The sequence below is a fragment of the Macrobrachium nipponense genome, chromosome 2, assembly GCF_015104395.2.
Source record: "Macrobrachium nipponense isolate FS-2020 chromosome 2, ASM1510439v2, whole genome shotgun sequence".
Lineage (NCBI taxonomy): Eukaryota > Metazoa > Arthropoda > Malacostraca > Decapoda > Palaemonidae > Macrobrachium > Macrobrachium nipponense.
In genome coordinates, this window is record NC_087201.1 from 80,959,785 (window position 1) to 80,976,152 (window position 16,368).

At 41.2% G+C, this 16,368-nt stretch overlaps 1 protein-coding gene across 2 annotated transcripts in view; it reads left to right on the forward strand.

Annotated features, from left to right (window-relative positions):
- The first annotated feature begins 574 nt into the window (after positions 1–574).
- Positions 575–16,368, forward strand: part of LOC135220714 (uncharacterized) — a 28,063-nt gene continuing 12,269 nt past the window's right edge. For both annotated transcript variants that reach the window (XR_010315768.1, XM_064258130.1), the window contains exons 1-6: positions 575–755; positions 1,725–1,969; positions 2,173–2,361; positions 12,445–12,968; positions 13,632–13,733; positions 14,108–14,224. Coding sequence is in view for 1 of the 2 variants with exons in the window: in XM_064258130.1 (XP_064114200.1) it covers positions 1,747–1,969; positions 2,173–2,361; positions 12,445–12,968; positions 13,632–13,733; positions 14,108–14,224 (1,155 nt within the window). In the remaining variant the exon portion in view is untranslated. The remainder of the gene's footprint in view (positions 756–1,724; positions 1,970–2,172; positions 2,362–12,444; positions 12,969–13,631; positions 13,734–14,107; positions 14,225–16,368) is intronic.

Sequence of the window (16,368 nt, forward strand, 5' to 3'; positions counted from 1 at the left end):
AATAATAATAATAATAATCTATAATATATAATAATAATAATAATAAAAACGTGGTAATGTGTACTTATGTGCAGCGTAAAGGTCGACACAAAAAGAAAGAGGACAATGGAATCTGTCACTAGGCAGACGGCAATCACGTACTGAATTCAAAGCTTACTGAGAAATGTTATCTGTGGAATTAATTGTGCAGCAGCGGGTAAGCATGAGGAAGATTAGGTTACGATGGCCTGGGGGACACGAGGGTTCTGAACTCTGAAGAAGTTGGGGCAAGAAGAGTCACGACTGAGAAGTTGTTATTATAAGTGATGAATGCGACTCTGTTGGGGAAAGGAAGATGCCAGATATCGTTATATTACCGAATTCAATAACCAATTAACTGAGGTTATGATATAGATTTTGCTTCTTGGCTAATTTTGTGTTGTTAACAAATGCATACACATAAAAATAAATATTACGTGAAGGGCCCTAAATAAACAAAAGTACTATGAGTACATATCAGTGATACCCGGCAATAGCCTGCAGTCACCCCCTCCCCCCCCCCAACCTCCCCGCAGCCCTTCTTGTGACAGGCGGGATTCTTACATTCTTCTCCAACAGTCCAACTCCACAATATGTCACACTCGAATTTAGAGGACGCAGGACTAAGCTTAATACTGGTTACTCTTCATAGGTGCTTGCGAGTGAGATTGTCGCTGTTGTTGTTTTTACCGTCGCTTAAAGGACCAGGTTTATCTCTGACACGAGCCTTTTTGTAGGTGAGTACAACGTTGCTGCCTGTAAAGTGACAGTGAAATTGGCATTCACTGTCTTTTCTCTAAATATACTCTCAAGCTAATTATAAAGTTCAGGCAGTATTCGTATGCTCTCTGTAAACACGTAAATTAATTCATAGGTTTTCATTAAGTCTATCTATTTAAATGAGCCCATGCACAAACTCGAGAATTCCAAGAATTGCAAGGAAGCCTTCAATTCTTCGCAGCAAATTCGTCTCTGATTGAAGTTTCAAGATTTAAGGAACTGAGAGAGAGATTATTAAATACTTCCAGATCTAAGAGTGGGTGACCTCTCTTAACTGTGGTGTGATGCTATTAGTCTAAAGATTTCTTATATTATTCCATGGTCATTTTAATCACAAAGGTACTGTTCATCTATTGGAACTGATTTTTGTGCTTGAACCAAGAATGAACGCCTGTCTACTATAATATATATATATATATATATATATATATATATATATATATATATATATATATATATAATATACATAATATAGTGTGTATATATAATACATATAATATATATATATATATATATATATATATATAATAGTGTGCAAAGCTTATAGGTAAAAGTGATATTCTCTGCAGCCTATATATAATCTAGCAAAATATTTTTTCTTGTCAGTGTTCAAGTTCCTCGTATGAAGTTCATCTATATTGTGAAAATTAAAAATTGTGACGACAGTGTTAATCTTGGTAAATTATGAAATACAATTCCTGTTTTGGGTGAGGAGTGCTAAAATAAAAATGGCAATGACGAAATTTACAGCATACAAGCGCCCAAGCTGACAAGATCTCACCAAACTCAAATGAATAAACTGCAAGGATAACGCATCTAATAATAAACCACGCTAAACCTAGTTTATCAAATGATAAACGATCAACTAGGTTTAGACTTTTCCTGTATGATAATAATGTTAATGGTATACCTACAATTTTTTACAGGGGAGAATTCTTGGCACAAAATATGAATTGGACTTTCCTGATAGTTACCCTCGTAGTGACATCTACCGCATATACACATACTCTGAAGAGCCACTACGGCCAGAATTCTTCCGCTACGGTCAGAAAAACCAGACAACCCATAAACCTCGCAGCATTGACGAAGTGGGAGCTTCAGACGATAAAACAACTTCAAAAAATAAATAAGCTGATACGTAACCTTAAGTCCGAAAATGGATGTTCAAAAGGTGAGGAGCATTGCATTGTTCTATGTTGATTCTAAATACTCTTTGTTTCGCCTCTTTTTTTTTTATTAATATTGTGCATTTCTCCTTTTGTTTAAGTGTTTACGTTGATTCTCTTCCTCTTGTAATAGATACCAGCCTGATATGTTGAAACTTTGAAGTGTTTCATGTGTTTAATGAAAGGTCGTCTTCCTCAACTTCCTCAGGAGTCAATACCCCGCAGTACTGCCAACTCCACTGGCTCCCAGACACGCTGCTGCGCTTGTCGGCTCGCATAGACAACAAGAATAATGAAGTTCAACTGCAGACTGAGGGCGAGAAAGAGATCCATGAAAAGCACCTCATGATCAACACGTTAATAGAAAATATGGTCTCTGTTACGGGCTGCTCTAAAGGCAAGTAATCTCTTCTGTGTTCTCTGTAAAGGATAGGCACTTGATTTATTTTCTGAAAAATACGAGGTCATCAAGGCTTTGGTTAGATGAATATAAGTCTTTTTTGGGGGCATATCTTGTATTCTGCAGAAAGCTAACCATCAAAGATGACACTAAACATATTGGGGATTGATCTACATCGTCGTAGCTTTCTAAGGTGTAGTATAGCGATTATTTCCGTTTAAAAACATAATTGCCCATTTAACTTAACTTTAACAGGAGCATCACCAAACCAACGGATAGCATTATTTTTTAAAAATAAATTTCCGCTTATCAACAGTTGTAATGCTGCTTGTCCACACATTGTAATGCATGCCTGCAAGTTTCCTAGGCAAATATAATGAGTCCAGGGGTCCATACTAGGCCTCTTTGTTTTACCACACTTAAGCATGGGCCTGTGTGGCACAAGCCAGGTTAATCTAAGCTAAGAAATCACCAACCATAAATTCACGTAAATAAAAACCTTTACCTACACTGAATATACAGTTTGAATGTTGTTCGACCTAGCTGTCATGTATCTTCTGTAGTCTGCTCAACAACAATACAAAAACCACACTAACGTCGCTAACGCTTTCCAAAGTTCAAACAAAGCAGGTAAAAAATCTTTTTGCGAACAATTCCTATTTACCTACTGGGCATAGTGCCATCAGTGCACCTTACGCAGCGTACTGTAGGTATTATTGAAGGTTCTTTGCAGCATCTTTTCGGCCTCAGGCAGCAATCCCTTTTAATCTTTTTACTGCACCTCCATTCATATTCTTTTCTTTCATCTTACGTTTCACCCACTTCCAACAATTGTTTCCCAATGCAACTGGGAGCTGTTTCTCCTGTTACACCTTTCAAAACTGTTTACTCTCAGTTTCCCCTTTTACCGCTGAACGACCTCATAGGTTCCAGCCTTTAGCCTTTGGCCTAAATTTTCCATTCCATTCCATTCCTTTCTCTTAACCACACGTAATATCTTATTATTTAACTGTAACTGGTTCTGACGGAAAAATGCAACGCTGAAAATCTTTGGCAAGCCAAGTCATACATACAGATTGCAATTTCATGTTTGTTGTGCTTTTACTGCAGTTTTCTTTCATTTGCTTGTTATTAAAAAAACTTTTTTTTTTTTTTTTTTTTTTTTTTTTTTTTTTTTTTTTTTTTTGAGAGAGAGAGAGAGAGAGAGAGAGAGAGAGAGAGATTAATGATGAATATGGTTCAGATTTGTAAAGGATGTCGGAAAGAGACTATGCTTATTATATCCTTTCTTCAATTTATAGATTTGTGTATTATTTTTCCGAATGACAGTATTGTGATTAGGGAACATTATGAAAAGCAAAGCTAATGGCACATTTCAGCATATTTACATAATGCATTAGTCTATACTTACTCCCACTGTCCAGCAGATGTTGATGATGATGATGATGATGATATTAGGCGTGCGATATGCTGCGCGGGGCAGGAGGGCAATTAAAGGACTCCCTGTTTAAACTTTAAAGGCGGCCGCCAGTCATGAACTGGGTCCTTCGTCCTAAGGACTTCTCTTCGGGTGTTTCATTGACCTCATATAAATCAACGTTTCAATACCTATGGTCATCATTGCAACTCATAAATAATGCGGCCCCACGGGAATACAGCTCATAAAATTTCCATGAAATTGAAAAAATGGCAAAAATAAAGTGACGATACGTTACAAATTTCCAAGAAAACCAGCTTCCTCACTTACTTCAAAATATCCTCTCCGAGATCCCAGGAAGGACGATAATTACGGTTCATCAATGAACTCTTAGAAGAAACGATTTCTCAGGTTCCCAAGGTATGGGCACTGAAACAGCGTAAAGTGCAATATAAAGGCTAATGGCAATTATGTAGGAAATATACTTCCTTGAATGAATTCTCGACGGGGGAGAATTTTGATACAACTAATTGATGCAGAGTACAATGCAAAAAAAAAAAAAAAAATTAATCATCTGGAAGACAGAAATAGAGTAATAAAGAGCATCATATTAATGGGAAATCAAGCTGCAATGATTTTTTCATAAGACCTTCCAAGAAATCCTGACTTCCTCTCATAGAGGAGACACCCCTTCAAGGGTGCACTCAAAGAACTGGCCTCCTTAAGGAGACTTTGGCCCTCACCCTTGGGGCCCCTCAGTAGGCCCGCTTCCCCAGCCTGGCAGGATACCTTTCTTCCTCCGAGGAGCAGCCCCTGCGTCGGTGGTTCGCGTCTGTCGATCGCCAATTCTATTATCGCTTAATAAATTCCCCCTCGGTTAAACATATATGAAAATATATTAATTCTGAGGTAGAGCGAATTTGATATTAAAGGGCAGTTGTAGTTCAATTATGTATATGAATCACGGTAATGTGATAGACTTATTTAATGACTACGTGCGGGCAAAAGCACTACCACGCAACTGAGAACGAGATGGGTGTATGCAGTCTCCAAAACAAAAAATACCTGTGCGCGAGAAGGTATTCGAGGTGGGAGGCGGCATATACTTATATCTCTTGCGGTGGCGTGGTGGTTTTGGGGCTTCACTGCCAGTCCTGGAATTGTAGAGGTCGGTGGTTCGCGTCTGTCGATCGCCAATTCTATTATCACTTAATAAATTCCCCCTCGGTTAAACATATATGAAAATATAATAATGCCGAGGTAGAGCGAATTTGATATTAAAGGACATTTGTAGTTCAATTAAATATTTATGTATATATAATATATATATATATATATATATATATATATATATATATATGAAGTTTTCTTAATAAAACTAATATTGTAATACTCACCTGAACACCTGAATTAGCCCTAATCCCAATTAGCCCGAACAGCTCTCAATTACCCATCCCACTAGTGGGAATTTTGTTTTTAACAGCCAGCGTTGCCAACGCTGGAGGTAAAAACTTCCTTTGAGTTACTATCACTGACGGTTGGCAACGCTGACGCAGGTGTGTGTGTGTCGTTACTCTTGCCTTCCTCAATTGCTTATATGGTTTCAGATTGATGTGGGGAAAGGAGAGTGGGAGTCATTCAGGTGTTCAGATGAGTATTACAATATTAGTTTTATTATGAAAACTTCATATTGCAATACACCACCTGAACACCTGAATTAGCCGGATTAACAACACTTAGAGGAGGAGGGATCAATCCTCTTGCCCACCTCTTTACTACCGTAGAGATGGTATCTCATTCACTAATCTATCTAATACCATTATGCAACTTACACTCACTTTTATCTGTTTTTCCTTTCAGTGTAGAGACGTATTGGAGAGTACTTCGATCGTCTGTTGGGTCAGTACTGTCTATGTCTACTTCTTCCCAGATGGATCATCCTTAGCTCTGGGATGTGAAGGAATATGATGAACCTCCCATGTGGTTATTCATAGCCTCTCATGTATGGAGGTGCAAGAAGCAGCGTGCAGAGCCGAAGTCCCTCTCGGTAACCCTCTGGTTTGCTGAGTGCTTACGACCAGATTACGATGTAATCTCCGCGCCAACATGATGGCGTAGGCAAGGAGAGCACCCCCTCGGACTCTCATAGGAAGACTATGACTACTAACATACCTGACTACGTTCAACCTGTTCTAGTATCCCTTTTGTCCAGGCATCTGGAGACACAAAGCAGTTCCCTATCTTGGTGTCATAAAGACCTTAAACCTAATTGTATTATACCTTCACCAGCCTAACCTAGATAATAGAATTCGCAGTTACGAATGGGCTTAAAGAATAGCCTTCCGATGAAGCAAACTGAACATTTTTTAAATAGAGAGAAGTAAAGACTGACACGGACTTCCTAGAGGCCACCTCTAGAATGGAAGACACTGAGCAGTTCCTTAGAAAGGAAGATGATGTGGCCATCCCCTGAATGCTGTGCGCTCATAGTAGTATTGGGTTTGATGTTACCGAATACAAGCCAGCATAACCCTGCGAGATTACCTCCCTTAGTCAGAAGCTAATCGCATTCTTCGAGATTGGCCGCGAAGGATTCCGAGGAGATATGAACAGTGTCCGGGGGTGAGGATGAAGTTTCTCTACCCGGGACAGAAATACTCTTAGAGCTCGCACCAGGCATAACCGCATCTCTGTCGACGAACTCTCTCAAGGCAAGGACCCTGAACAACTTTGGGAGAGTGTTCCCCTCCAACTCTGTCTTCGCCACGAATTCCAGTAGAAAGGACAAGTAAATATCGTCTCCTTTGTACGAGACGAGCCTAAAGACTGCTTGTAGCTCACTCACCCTCTTCGCTGTTGCTAATGCTGTGAGGAAGAGGGCCCTCTTAGTTAACTGTCTTAACGTCAGATTCCTGATTGGTTTGAACTCTGGGGAACTTAGAAAACAAAGCATTACCGACAGATCCCATGGAGGTGTCCAATTCGGTAATACTGGTCGTTCGGTCTTAAAGGATCGTATTAGGTCATTTATACACTTGCTCGTCAAGATCTCTGGAAGGTGAAATCTAAAAGTATTACTGAGCATCGAGCGGTAACCTGCTATCGCCGAGAGTGAAAATCTTTTGACTTTCCTGAGGAATAAAAGGAAATCTGCTATTTTAGGAATTGAAGGTCTAGATATAGAATGACCCTCTTTCCGACACCATCCCCTGTATACTGTCCATCTGACTTAGTATTGTTTCTGCATTGACTTCCTTAAGTTGAAAGAAAGCTGTCTAGCCACCTCTTTAGAGAGTCCAGCTTGTCTCGCTGCTCGCTTGACAGTCTCCATGCAGCTAGATTTAGTGGTTGAAGTGTGGTTGTTTGAGCAGATCTTTCTGAATATGGAGGAACATGGGAACATCCATAATGAGTTCCAGAAGTTCCGGAAACCATGGGCATTGTTTCCAGAAGGGAGCTATCAGTGTCAAACTCACCTTGACGCTCTCCCTCAGTTTCTTGATTACCCGATGGATAAGGCCGTAAGGTGGAAAGGCATATACCTGCATGCGGTTCCAGCTCTGTAGCATTGGATCGGTTCCTATCGACGTCGGATCCACTACTGGTGAGAAATATATCGGAAGATGGTGGTTTAGTCTCATTGCAAACAGATCTACCGTCGCCGGCCACTTCCGGAGTACCTGATGTACTACATTTTGCGTCAAGGTCCATTCTCCTCCCAGAACCTGGCATGAGCGACTTAATGAGTCGGCCTGTATATTGAGGCTTCCTGATACAAACTGGGGAAGGAGAGGGCACCATCTCGGGAATCTTTGGGCTACTAAATTTAGTTCTGTTGGTCTTGTTCCTCCGGAATTCTTCAGATACGAGATCGCTGTTACGTTGTCGCAAAACAATGCTATCACTTTGTTGTGTACTAGGTTTGAGAAACATTTGAGTGCTGCTTCTATCACCCTGAGTTCCCAAAGATTTATTGACTCCTCTTGTTCCTGTTCCCTCCAAAGGCCTGACACCCGAGTTTCCTCCAAGGTTGCTCCCCAACCTGATACAAGGCATCTGTATATAGATGAACGTCGGGAATGAGGGAGACTAGGGATCTTCTGAGTGTCAGGTGCTCTTCTTCTGACCACCACAGAAGATCCAACAGGCAAGAATCGCTCCAGCTTATAACTGTGTTCTCATTGTGGAAGTCCCAGCAATTCCTGAAACGTCTCTATAGCGAACGCATCCGGAGACGAGACCCTGGTATCAGAAGGGATAGAGACGACATTCTCCCTAAGAGACTTCTCCAGAATGACGCTGTTTGCTCCCTCTTGGACATAAACAGCTCCACTTGATGTAGCATCGACTGTATTCTCTCCAGTGATGGAAAAGCCTTCAAAGGAAGAGAGAGAATCCTCATCCCCAAATAAGTCATAGATTGGGTTGGAACTAGTCAACTCTTTGCAAAGTTCAGCTGAATTCCTAACATCTCGCATAAATTCAGAAGGAAGTCCCTCGTCCTTAAAATCTCCTTCAGGGAGGAGGCGAGAATCAGCCAGTCATCTAGGTATCTTAACATTCTGTAACCCGGACGATGCATAATTGGTGACACCGGAGACATGATCTTCATAAATACTTGTGGCGCTGTGGTCAGTCCGAAGGGGAGAACTTTGAACTGGAAGGTGCCGACGGAAGACATGAACACAAACCTGAGGTATCTCCAAGAATCCGGATGAATCGGAATCTAGAGATACATGTCCTTTATGTCCACCGACACCATCCAAACGCCCCCCCTCTGACTAACTGCAGTACTGACTGCACAGTCTCCATGTGAAAGTCCGCAGTTACTACCCAACTGTTGAGGTTCAAGAGAGCTATTATTGGCCTCCACTTGCCCCCAACTTTCAATGCAACGAAGATCCTGCTGTAAAACCCTGGAGAGGGACGGGCTATTTCTAGTGCCCCCTTCTCCGAGAGTTCTTGAATCTCCTTTGCTAGAGCTTTTCCCCTGATGGAATTTTGGGAATAACTTGGAAGGTATACAGGAGAGGGTTATGATAAAGGAGGAAGGGAGTGAAAGGGGATCCAATTCCCTGCATTCAGAACTTTCACCACCCAATCCTCTGCTCCCCACTCCTTCCATACCTTGCAGAAAGGGGCTAGACAGCCTCCTACCTGTGCAGACAAGGGACACGTCTCCTATTTGGTAAAATCCCGTGCCGACAAAGGCTTAGCGAAAGGTGAGGAAGAGCCTGACCCCACCCTGTTCACAAAGCACACCCTCTTAGGTGATCTAGGGGGAGACTTACAAAACGTTCTTTTCTTAAGGGAAGCCCTTCGTGCTCCTCTAGGTGACCGGGAGCCTTGCACTCCTACCCTAATCATGGCCTGTTGTGATTCAACTGCTGAATTGGAAGCCACGAAGTTTGTCATATTGGATACGTCTTCCTCCTTAAATGGAGAATTTGCTAAGGCTATGGGAGCTCTAAGTAAAGCCCTCTTGTGTACGTCCAGATATTGAGGGGGAAGGTGGCTCAGATAAAAGTTCCTCCTCTTCTTACCTAAAAACATCGTAGAGGAAGCTAGCACATTCACCTGATGCACTAAACCCATCGAGACGGATGTTATCAAGCTGTCGAACAGCCCCAGATCTGAAGGAACGTAGCCATCGTTCTTCAGGAACCCCATCAGGCTTGATAATATCCAGTGTGTGTGTGAGAGGGCCTCTGTCTGGTTACGCAAGACATCCTCTAACACTCCCGCTTCTCTTAGCGAGATTCCTACAAGTCTAGACACTGCCGGAGACCTACACAGAATTCCCTCAACCGATTCGTTGAACGGTACCTGACCCCTGCCAAAGGGTTACCCCAGAATGCATTAGATTGCCTTACACGGCAAGAGAAGTGAAATGTCTTGTCTATTCGCAACTACTGCCACAGCTAACCTGCAGTCTGCCTCTTGCATCGTTTGTCTGATGTGGTCGAACCAGACCACACCGCACGAAAAAGGTGCTGGAGTTGGTTTGGTAGCATAGAATGCCTCAAATAATGACTGGTTCGATGCATGTGGTTCGTCTGGAGCTCTCGCTTGCCGGTAAAGAGCAGTCACATACGCCAGCATACGCCTATAATTGTTACTATTAGCCAGAGGACAACCCAAGTCAACTGGAATATCTTGAATTGACTCCTCTTTCGCAGCCGCCGAATGGTATGGACCCGAAGAAGGAGGAGGAACAGAGTGCAGTCCATCCAACAATGAAACGTCCGTCAGATTACCACTAAATCCTATCTGCTGCATTCCCGCATTAACCAGAGTACCTCGCACCGCATCCGGAGCAATAGCACCCCCTGGAAGAGGTGGAGGGGCCAAAAAGTCCTGAGGTGAAAACCCCATTCTGGTATGAAAGACTCCTGTCAGGGACAAAACTTACTATGTTATGTCTTGCTGAAGGAAGAGTGAGCGGAACTGATTGTGACTGGATCGAGGAAGAGGGAGGGAGGGATGAAAGGGATAGGGGATACTCCGGGAGGGTCCACAGCGGAGATCGTCCTAACTGACAGCTGTACGTCGCTCAAACGTGCTGCTTCCCAACTAGGCGGAGCGGAAGCGTGTAGATCAGAACTTGGTGTTACCTGTAGCGCCTGAGATATCCCCACTGCCTTCTGAGCTACCTTTTGCTGCGGAAGAGTGGAATCGTGCATATGCCATTGGTTAGAACCCAGAACTTCAGTTATGAAAGTCTGTGTTCCTCCATGACCGGAGAGACCTTTTACCAAAGCCAACTGTACTGTGGGAGTAAGGGAGATAGACGACGAGATAGTCGGAACTGGTAAATTTCCCTGAGATGAAGGAAGGCTTAGAATCGAAGATGTAGGAAAAGAAGGTGTGTGAGCCACAGGAGAGACAGGAGAAGAAGATGGAGTCATAGAGGAAACTAACAGTGGAGAAGCAGAGGGTGTGGGAGCAGAAGAAAGAACTGCGGACAACCCGGAGGCGGCATGAGACTCTCTCTTAAGGGACAAATAATACACTTAGTCTGACCCTCCTTGAAAGTCTTGTAGCATGTCCTCCAAAAATTCTGGACATTCTTGTGTCACATAATCTCTAATGTTCATGATACCATTGACAATGCAACCTTTAACCAAAAGCCTATAGCCTTTAGAGAGACCCAAAAGAGCTACATTTTTCTCTGCCAAGTTGATCAGACTACTACGTGAACCTTTTAGAACACCCGAATACTACCTCAGCACTAGCTAACTCATTTGGTTGCTCTGTAGGAGCTTGCGATCCTAGTGGTAACACGAAATCTACTTTGCGTTTGCTTCCTTTACTGGTAGTCCTCCATCTCTTCAACTGTCCAGTTTGAGCATTCGTCATACTGCGTCTGCACATCGCATTTGATTTTCCTACATACCTGGCATATCGAGTGTCTATCGTGTCAAAGTACTCATACATCTCTTGCAGGAAGAGCAGGAGTGATGTAGTGGCCTCTGCCGACATCGGGGCGATCAAAGATGGCGTTGAAGCTGCCGGTGCTGAGGTGGAGGGTGGAAGCGAAGCCTTATCCATTCTATCTGCTGTGTATCAATAATAATCCAAATCCAAACGAAACAAATCCCGTAAATCTTGCGTTCTTTGTCAATAACCATCCAAGAGAGTCGGGCAAGGATCAAACTCGCACTACAGAAGGTCAACAACCTTCCCGCGGCACGAACAAAAAGCAATTAAGGAAGGTAAGAGTAACGACACACACCTGCGTCAGCGTTGCTGACCGTCAGTGATGGTAACTCAAAGGAAGTTTTTACCTGCAGCATTGACAATGCTGGCTGTTAAAAACAAAATTCCCACTAGTGGGATGGGTAATTGAGAGCTATTCCGGCTAATTGGGATTAGGGCTAATTCAGGTGTTCAGGTGGTGTATTGCAATTTATATATATATATATATATATATATATAGATATATATATATATATATATATATATATATCTGACCACGAGAAAAGGCTTCTGGGTATTCTTGAAGAGGTCTTTACGACTCCAGGATCCTTTCAAGCAGTCTTCAGCTCCTGAAGTATTCCTGGAGTATCAAATGAGCGTTTCCAAAGGCTTCATAGCCTGGGGTTTGTCTTGAAGCCTATGGAAGCCCCAGAAGCCTACGGAGTTCATCTCCAAGAATATTATTATTATTATTATTATTATTATTATTATTATTATTATTATTATTCAGAAGATGAGTCCTATTCATATGGAACTAGCCCACAAGGGTTACTGACTTGAAATTTAAGCTTCCAAAGAATATGGTATTCATCAGAAAGAGGTAACAGAAGGTACTGGGAAATACAGATCGAAGAGATCACTTATTAATAATGAAAAATAAACTTGAGTTAATAAATGAGTCGATAAAAATATAGGTAAATTATTGAAATTCAAGTAGAATTGTATAGGGTGGTAATGACAGTTTTTTTTATTACAAGATATCTTTTCACTATATTCTGCTTCCTCATATATCCATATGATTTCACATTAAGTTATATATCCTTGAGTTAAATTAGTATACAAATGGTAAATCTGTTTATAAATATTCCATAACCATCTCGAACATTTGAGATATCTCATAATTTTTTTTATCTTTATTTTCTTTCGATTGCATTCGGATCAATCAACAAAATGCAATCGATCAGACAAGGAAGAAAAAAAGAAGGACGAAGAGCGCAAAAAAGCCCTGGGCAAAGCAAGCAAAAGTCAAGACAAAAAAGGGAAAGGTGGAGAGGCAAAAGCTGAGGATGATAAAAAGAAAGCGAAGGAAAAGACCACCGAGACTGAAGAGAAGAAAAAGGAGAGTAAAGAAGCGGGAGTTCCCGAGGGACAAATTGAGGCCGAAGACAAAGTCACTCCACCTGAGGTTTCAAAGGAGACTCCTCCTGGCTCCTCAGACGGGAAGGAGGAAACCAGTGCTGGAGAAACAGAGGGTGAAGAGGAGAAAGAAACTGGAGAAGGAGATCCTGCCGAAGAAACTGGTGATGAAGACACGGAAGAAACAGAGGACGTCGAAGAAGAGGAGAAGACGAGTGGGTGTGATTATTCGCAGTTTGGACCATTGCACACAATGTTGAAGCCGCGAAGTAGCTGCGAAATTCATAAGACAGGTTTGGATGAAGGAGACAAAGAAGAAATTCTTAGGCTTCACAATAATCTCAGAGCCAAGGTAAAACTGTCAGATTTCGCCTTCTTCCCATGTTCTTCCTCAGGGCTTATTTCATTTTCAGGTCTGATTTCCTCGCTGACTTTTGACCTATTAATAACTTACTCCAAGGTGTAAAAATTTGGAATTTTACACAAAACCTAAACAGTTGCATCATATTTCGCTTGAGTCAACTTTACATTTATAAACTTCATGTTTAACAAAGTGAGACGCATTTTTTTTTAATAACTAATTCATGGTATCTAATCAGTTGAGGGGGGAACATCAGAAATCACCATTGTTTACGAGGTAAAATTAACCTATGTTAATCTGTTCCTTAATCTTTCTCCAATCCATATTAACGAAAACAGAAGCCGAGGAAGCTGCCAATACTTACATGCTCCTCCTCTCTCCCTATACAAATTGTTGATTAATAATGATTGGAAGGAAAACAAAGTAATAGTTGGTTTAAATATCTATGTGGTTTTTTAGTTTATGCACCTGAAAATGCATGGTTGAAGTGTAGGTCTAAGGGTTACGTACTTGAAAATGCAAGATCGTTGCATAGGTCTAGGGAAGCCTAGAAACCCTTGTCAAACATAGTTTGTCGAGACGTCCCGTTTTATTCGCTTCTCTTCTATTTTTTGTAAGAAGCCTGAATTAAACTGGGCTTTTCATCCTCCCCAGGTTGCTCGCGGGGAGGAGACAGAAGGTAATCCCGGCCCTCAGCCTCCCGCTGCCAATATGAGAGAACTTGTCTGGAATGATCAGCTGGCTGAAGTTGCAGAGGTGCGTAAAAAGAGACACTTTGGTGGAATGGGTCTTTAGAAGAAAACTGGAAAGAATTGTCAGGAGCTTTTTATCAAATGTCTAGAAATATCAGCATCTGCTGTCTTTAACATTATCATCAATATTTTGATTTTTTTTAGGATAAAAAAGCAACTAATTCACATTCACTGAGGTAACAAAATCTTCCGTCACTTCACTTTTTTAACAATTAGTAAAACTGATACAGATTAGTACATGAAAGCGACTTTTGAGTATTTATAGGAAATACATATTCCTTTTGGTGTTAAAAAATTGCCCGTAGCCATTCCTATTTTTAGATATTTTCTTCATATGACAGACGTCTCAACCTTCTTTTTTCTTCTGATCTTTCTTAGGCGTGGGCAAAGCAATGCAAGCAAGGGCATGACCAAGTCGGAGAAAGAAAAATATGCTCTAGAAATTACTTCGTGGGACAAAACCTCCACTTCTACTATGGCCCTTCCCCGGTTGTTGTGAGTATGAGTTTCGTACGTAGTTGGTTTTTTTCCTCTCATTCACAAGCGCACACATACACAGACATTCAAGGCCTCCCTCTCCCTCTCCTTGCCATTTCTGTATTAGACACTCTTCATCAAAATCATCACCAACCATTCTCTCCTCATGAGCTGTCCCTTCACCTATGCAAACTTTTTTTACCACCTCTATTTATCTCCACATTTATGATCTACTCATCATCTCATGACAAATGTACTACACACAGCTTCTCTCAACAGCTTGAGTCCTTTCATACACTCCTACCTACGTTTCCATAGACGATTCAAGTCTCTTCCAGTGTGGCTACTTTTCTTACCTCAGCTATTCGTGAATGGCCTCTTCTCACATCCTACCTTCACTTTGCTCACGTAACTCAATCTGTATATTCTATGCTCTATCTTACCGGTTTCAGTCTACCCTCAAACCCCGTAGGGAGGTAGTGCCGTCAATGAACCTCATGCGGTGCACTGTAGGCATTACTTAAGGTTCTTTGCAGCGTGCCTTTGGCCCCCATAGTCTCTCTTCATCTTACTTTCCACCCTCTCCAAACACTTGATTCATAGTGCAACTGCGAGGTTTTCCTCCTGTTACACCTTTCAAACCTTTTACTGCAATTTCCATTTCAGCGCTGAATGACCTCACAGGTCCCAGTGCTAGGCCTTTGGCCTAAATTCTATATTCAGCTCAACTCAGTCTACCCTCAAAACCTTACTCTGGCTTACAGTTACTCAGCTTTCTCCACTTTTAAACGTTTCTAGCTTCTGCAGTATCTCTTCACAATCCCCATTCAGCATGGTACCATCTGTGGACATTAACCAGCCATCACACTCCATCCACGACGTATTTTCTTAACCCTTATATATGCATTAATACCCCGAACTTACACGAGGTTAGGTTCCAGACCCCCTTGCGCAAGGGGAATTTTCCCTTAAGTTTAGCACGGTCTCTAAAAATGCCAATAAATGCTTACTTCTAGACTTTGAACACCAAATATGACCCTATCATGCTCCTTAAGTATTAAACTAACTTTTAAATGAAATTAAAGTTCCTGTAATTTTATTTAAAAGTTAACGTAATACATTACCATTAAAAAAGGAAATAAATGGTTGGTAAGAATACAGGAATGTGTGAAGATTGCATAAGTGTACAAATTTCTTTATTCTTTCTCCCCTTCCGAACGTCCATCTATTTTGAGAAGTGTTCTGAACCGATTTTAAGAAATTCTTTATTCTGTCTCTTTCTCTTTGTTCTGAAATTCCTTTTCATGAAAAACAGTGCTTTTTATTCGGATTAATACACCTGTTAGTTATGTGCCTATGTTTTAGATTGATTGATTGATTGTGTCTATTAAACCTGGCGTTACAACATCAAGGCTACTGACACCGAAATAAATTTAAATAGAAAAAATTAAATTTAAAATAAACTACATAAAAAAAATCTCTATAAATTTGTATATATATGTGCTCAAATATATAAATTATTACATAGACAATCTATTTATAATCTAAATTTTGTTGAGGAGGCCCGCCTCCCACATAAAGATATATAACTGCTCTATATTACAATCTGGGACATTCAATCAGAAAATGTCTCACGGTCAAGGGCACAGTACAGTTCTCGCAAAACGGAGGATTTTCATGGGACATCAAGAACCCATGAGTGAGTCTTGTATGTCCAATCCTCAATCTGCACAACATCGTTTCCTGTTTACTTGGCATATACGGATATGACCAAAGAGACACTGATGACGTGATTCTGCGCATTTTTTGATTAGTTAAAATATCCTCCCACTAGGACTTCCAACATTTTTTAATTCTCTGACCTACTAGAGGATATAAATCCCGATATGGTAGTAGGCATTCTTGTGGGTCCTCGGGAGCTGACTGCCGACTTTGCAAGTTGGTCAGCTTTCTCATTCCCATCCACCCCAACATGTAAAGGCACCCAACAGAACAAAGAGAAAGGTTAAAAGATTCTAGCGACTGAATAACACTTCTTGAGTCACAATATATAATAAAATTATTTTAATTCTGAATAAAAATTTCCTTTAAAGCCTTTAAAACTGCATATAATTCTGCTGTAAAAATCGATGCCACTTCTCTCTAAATCAGGGAAGGCTACT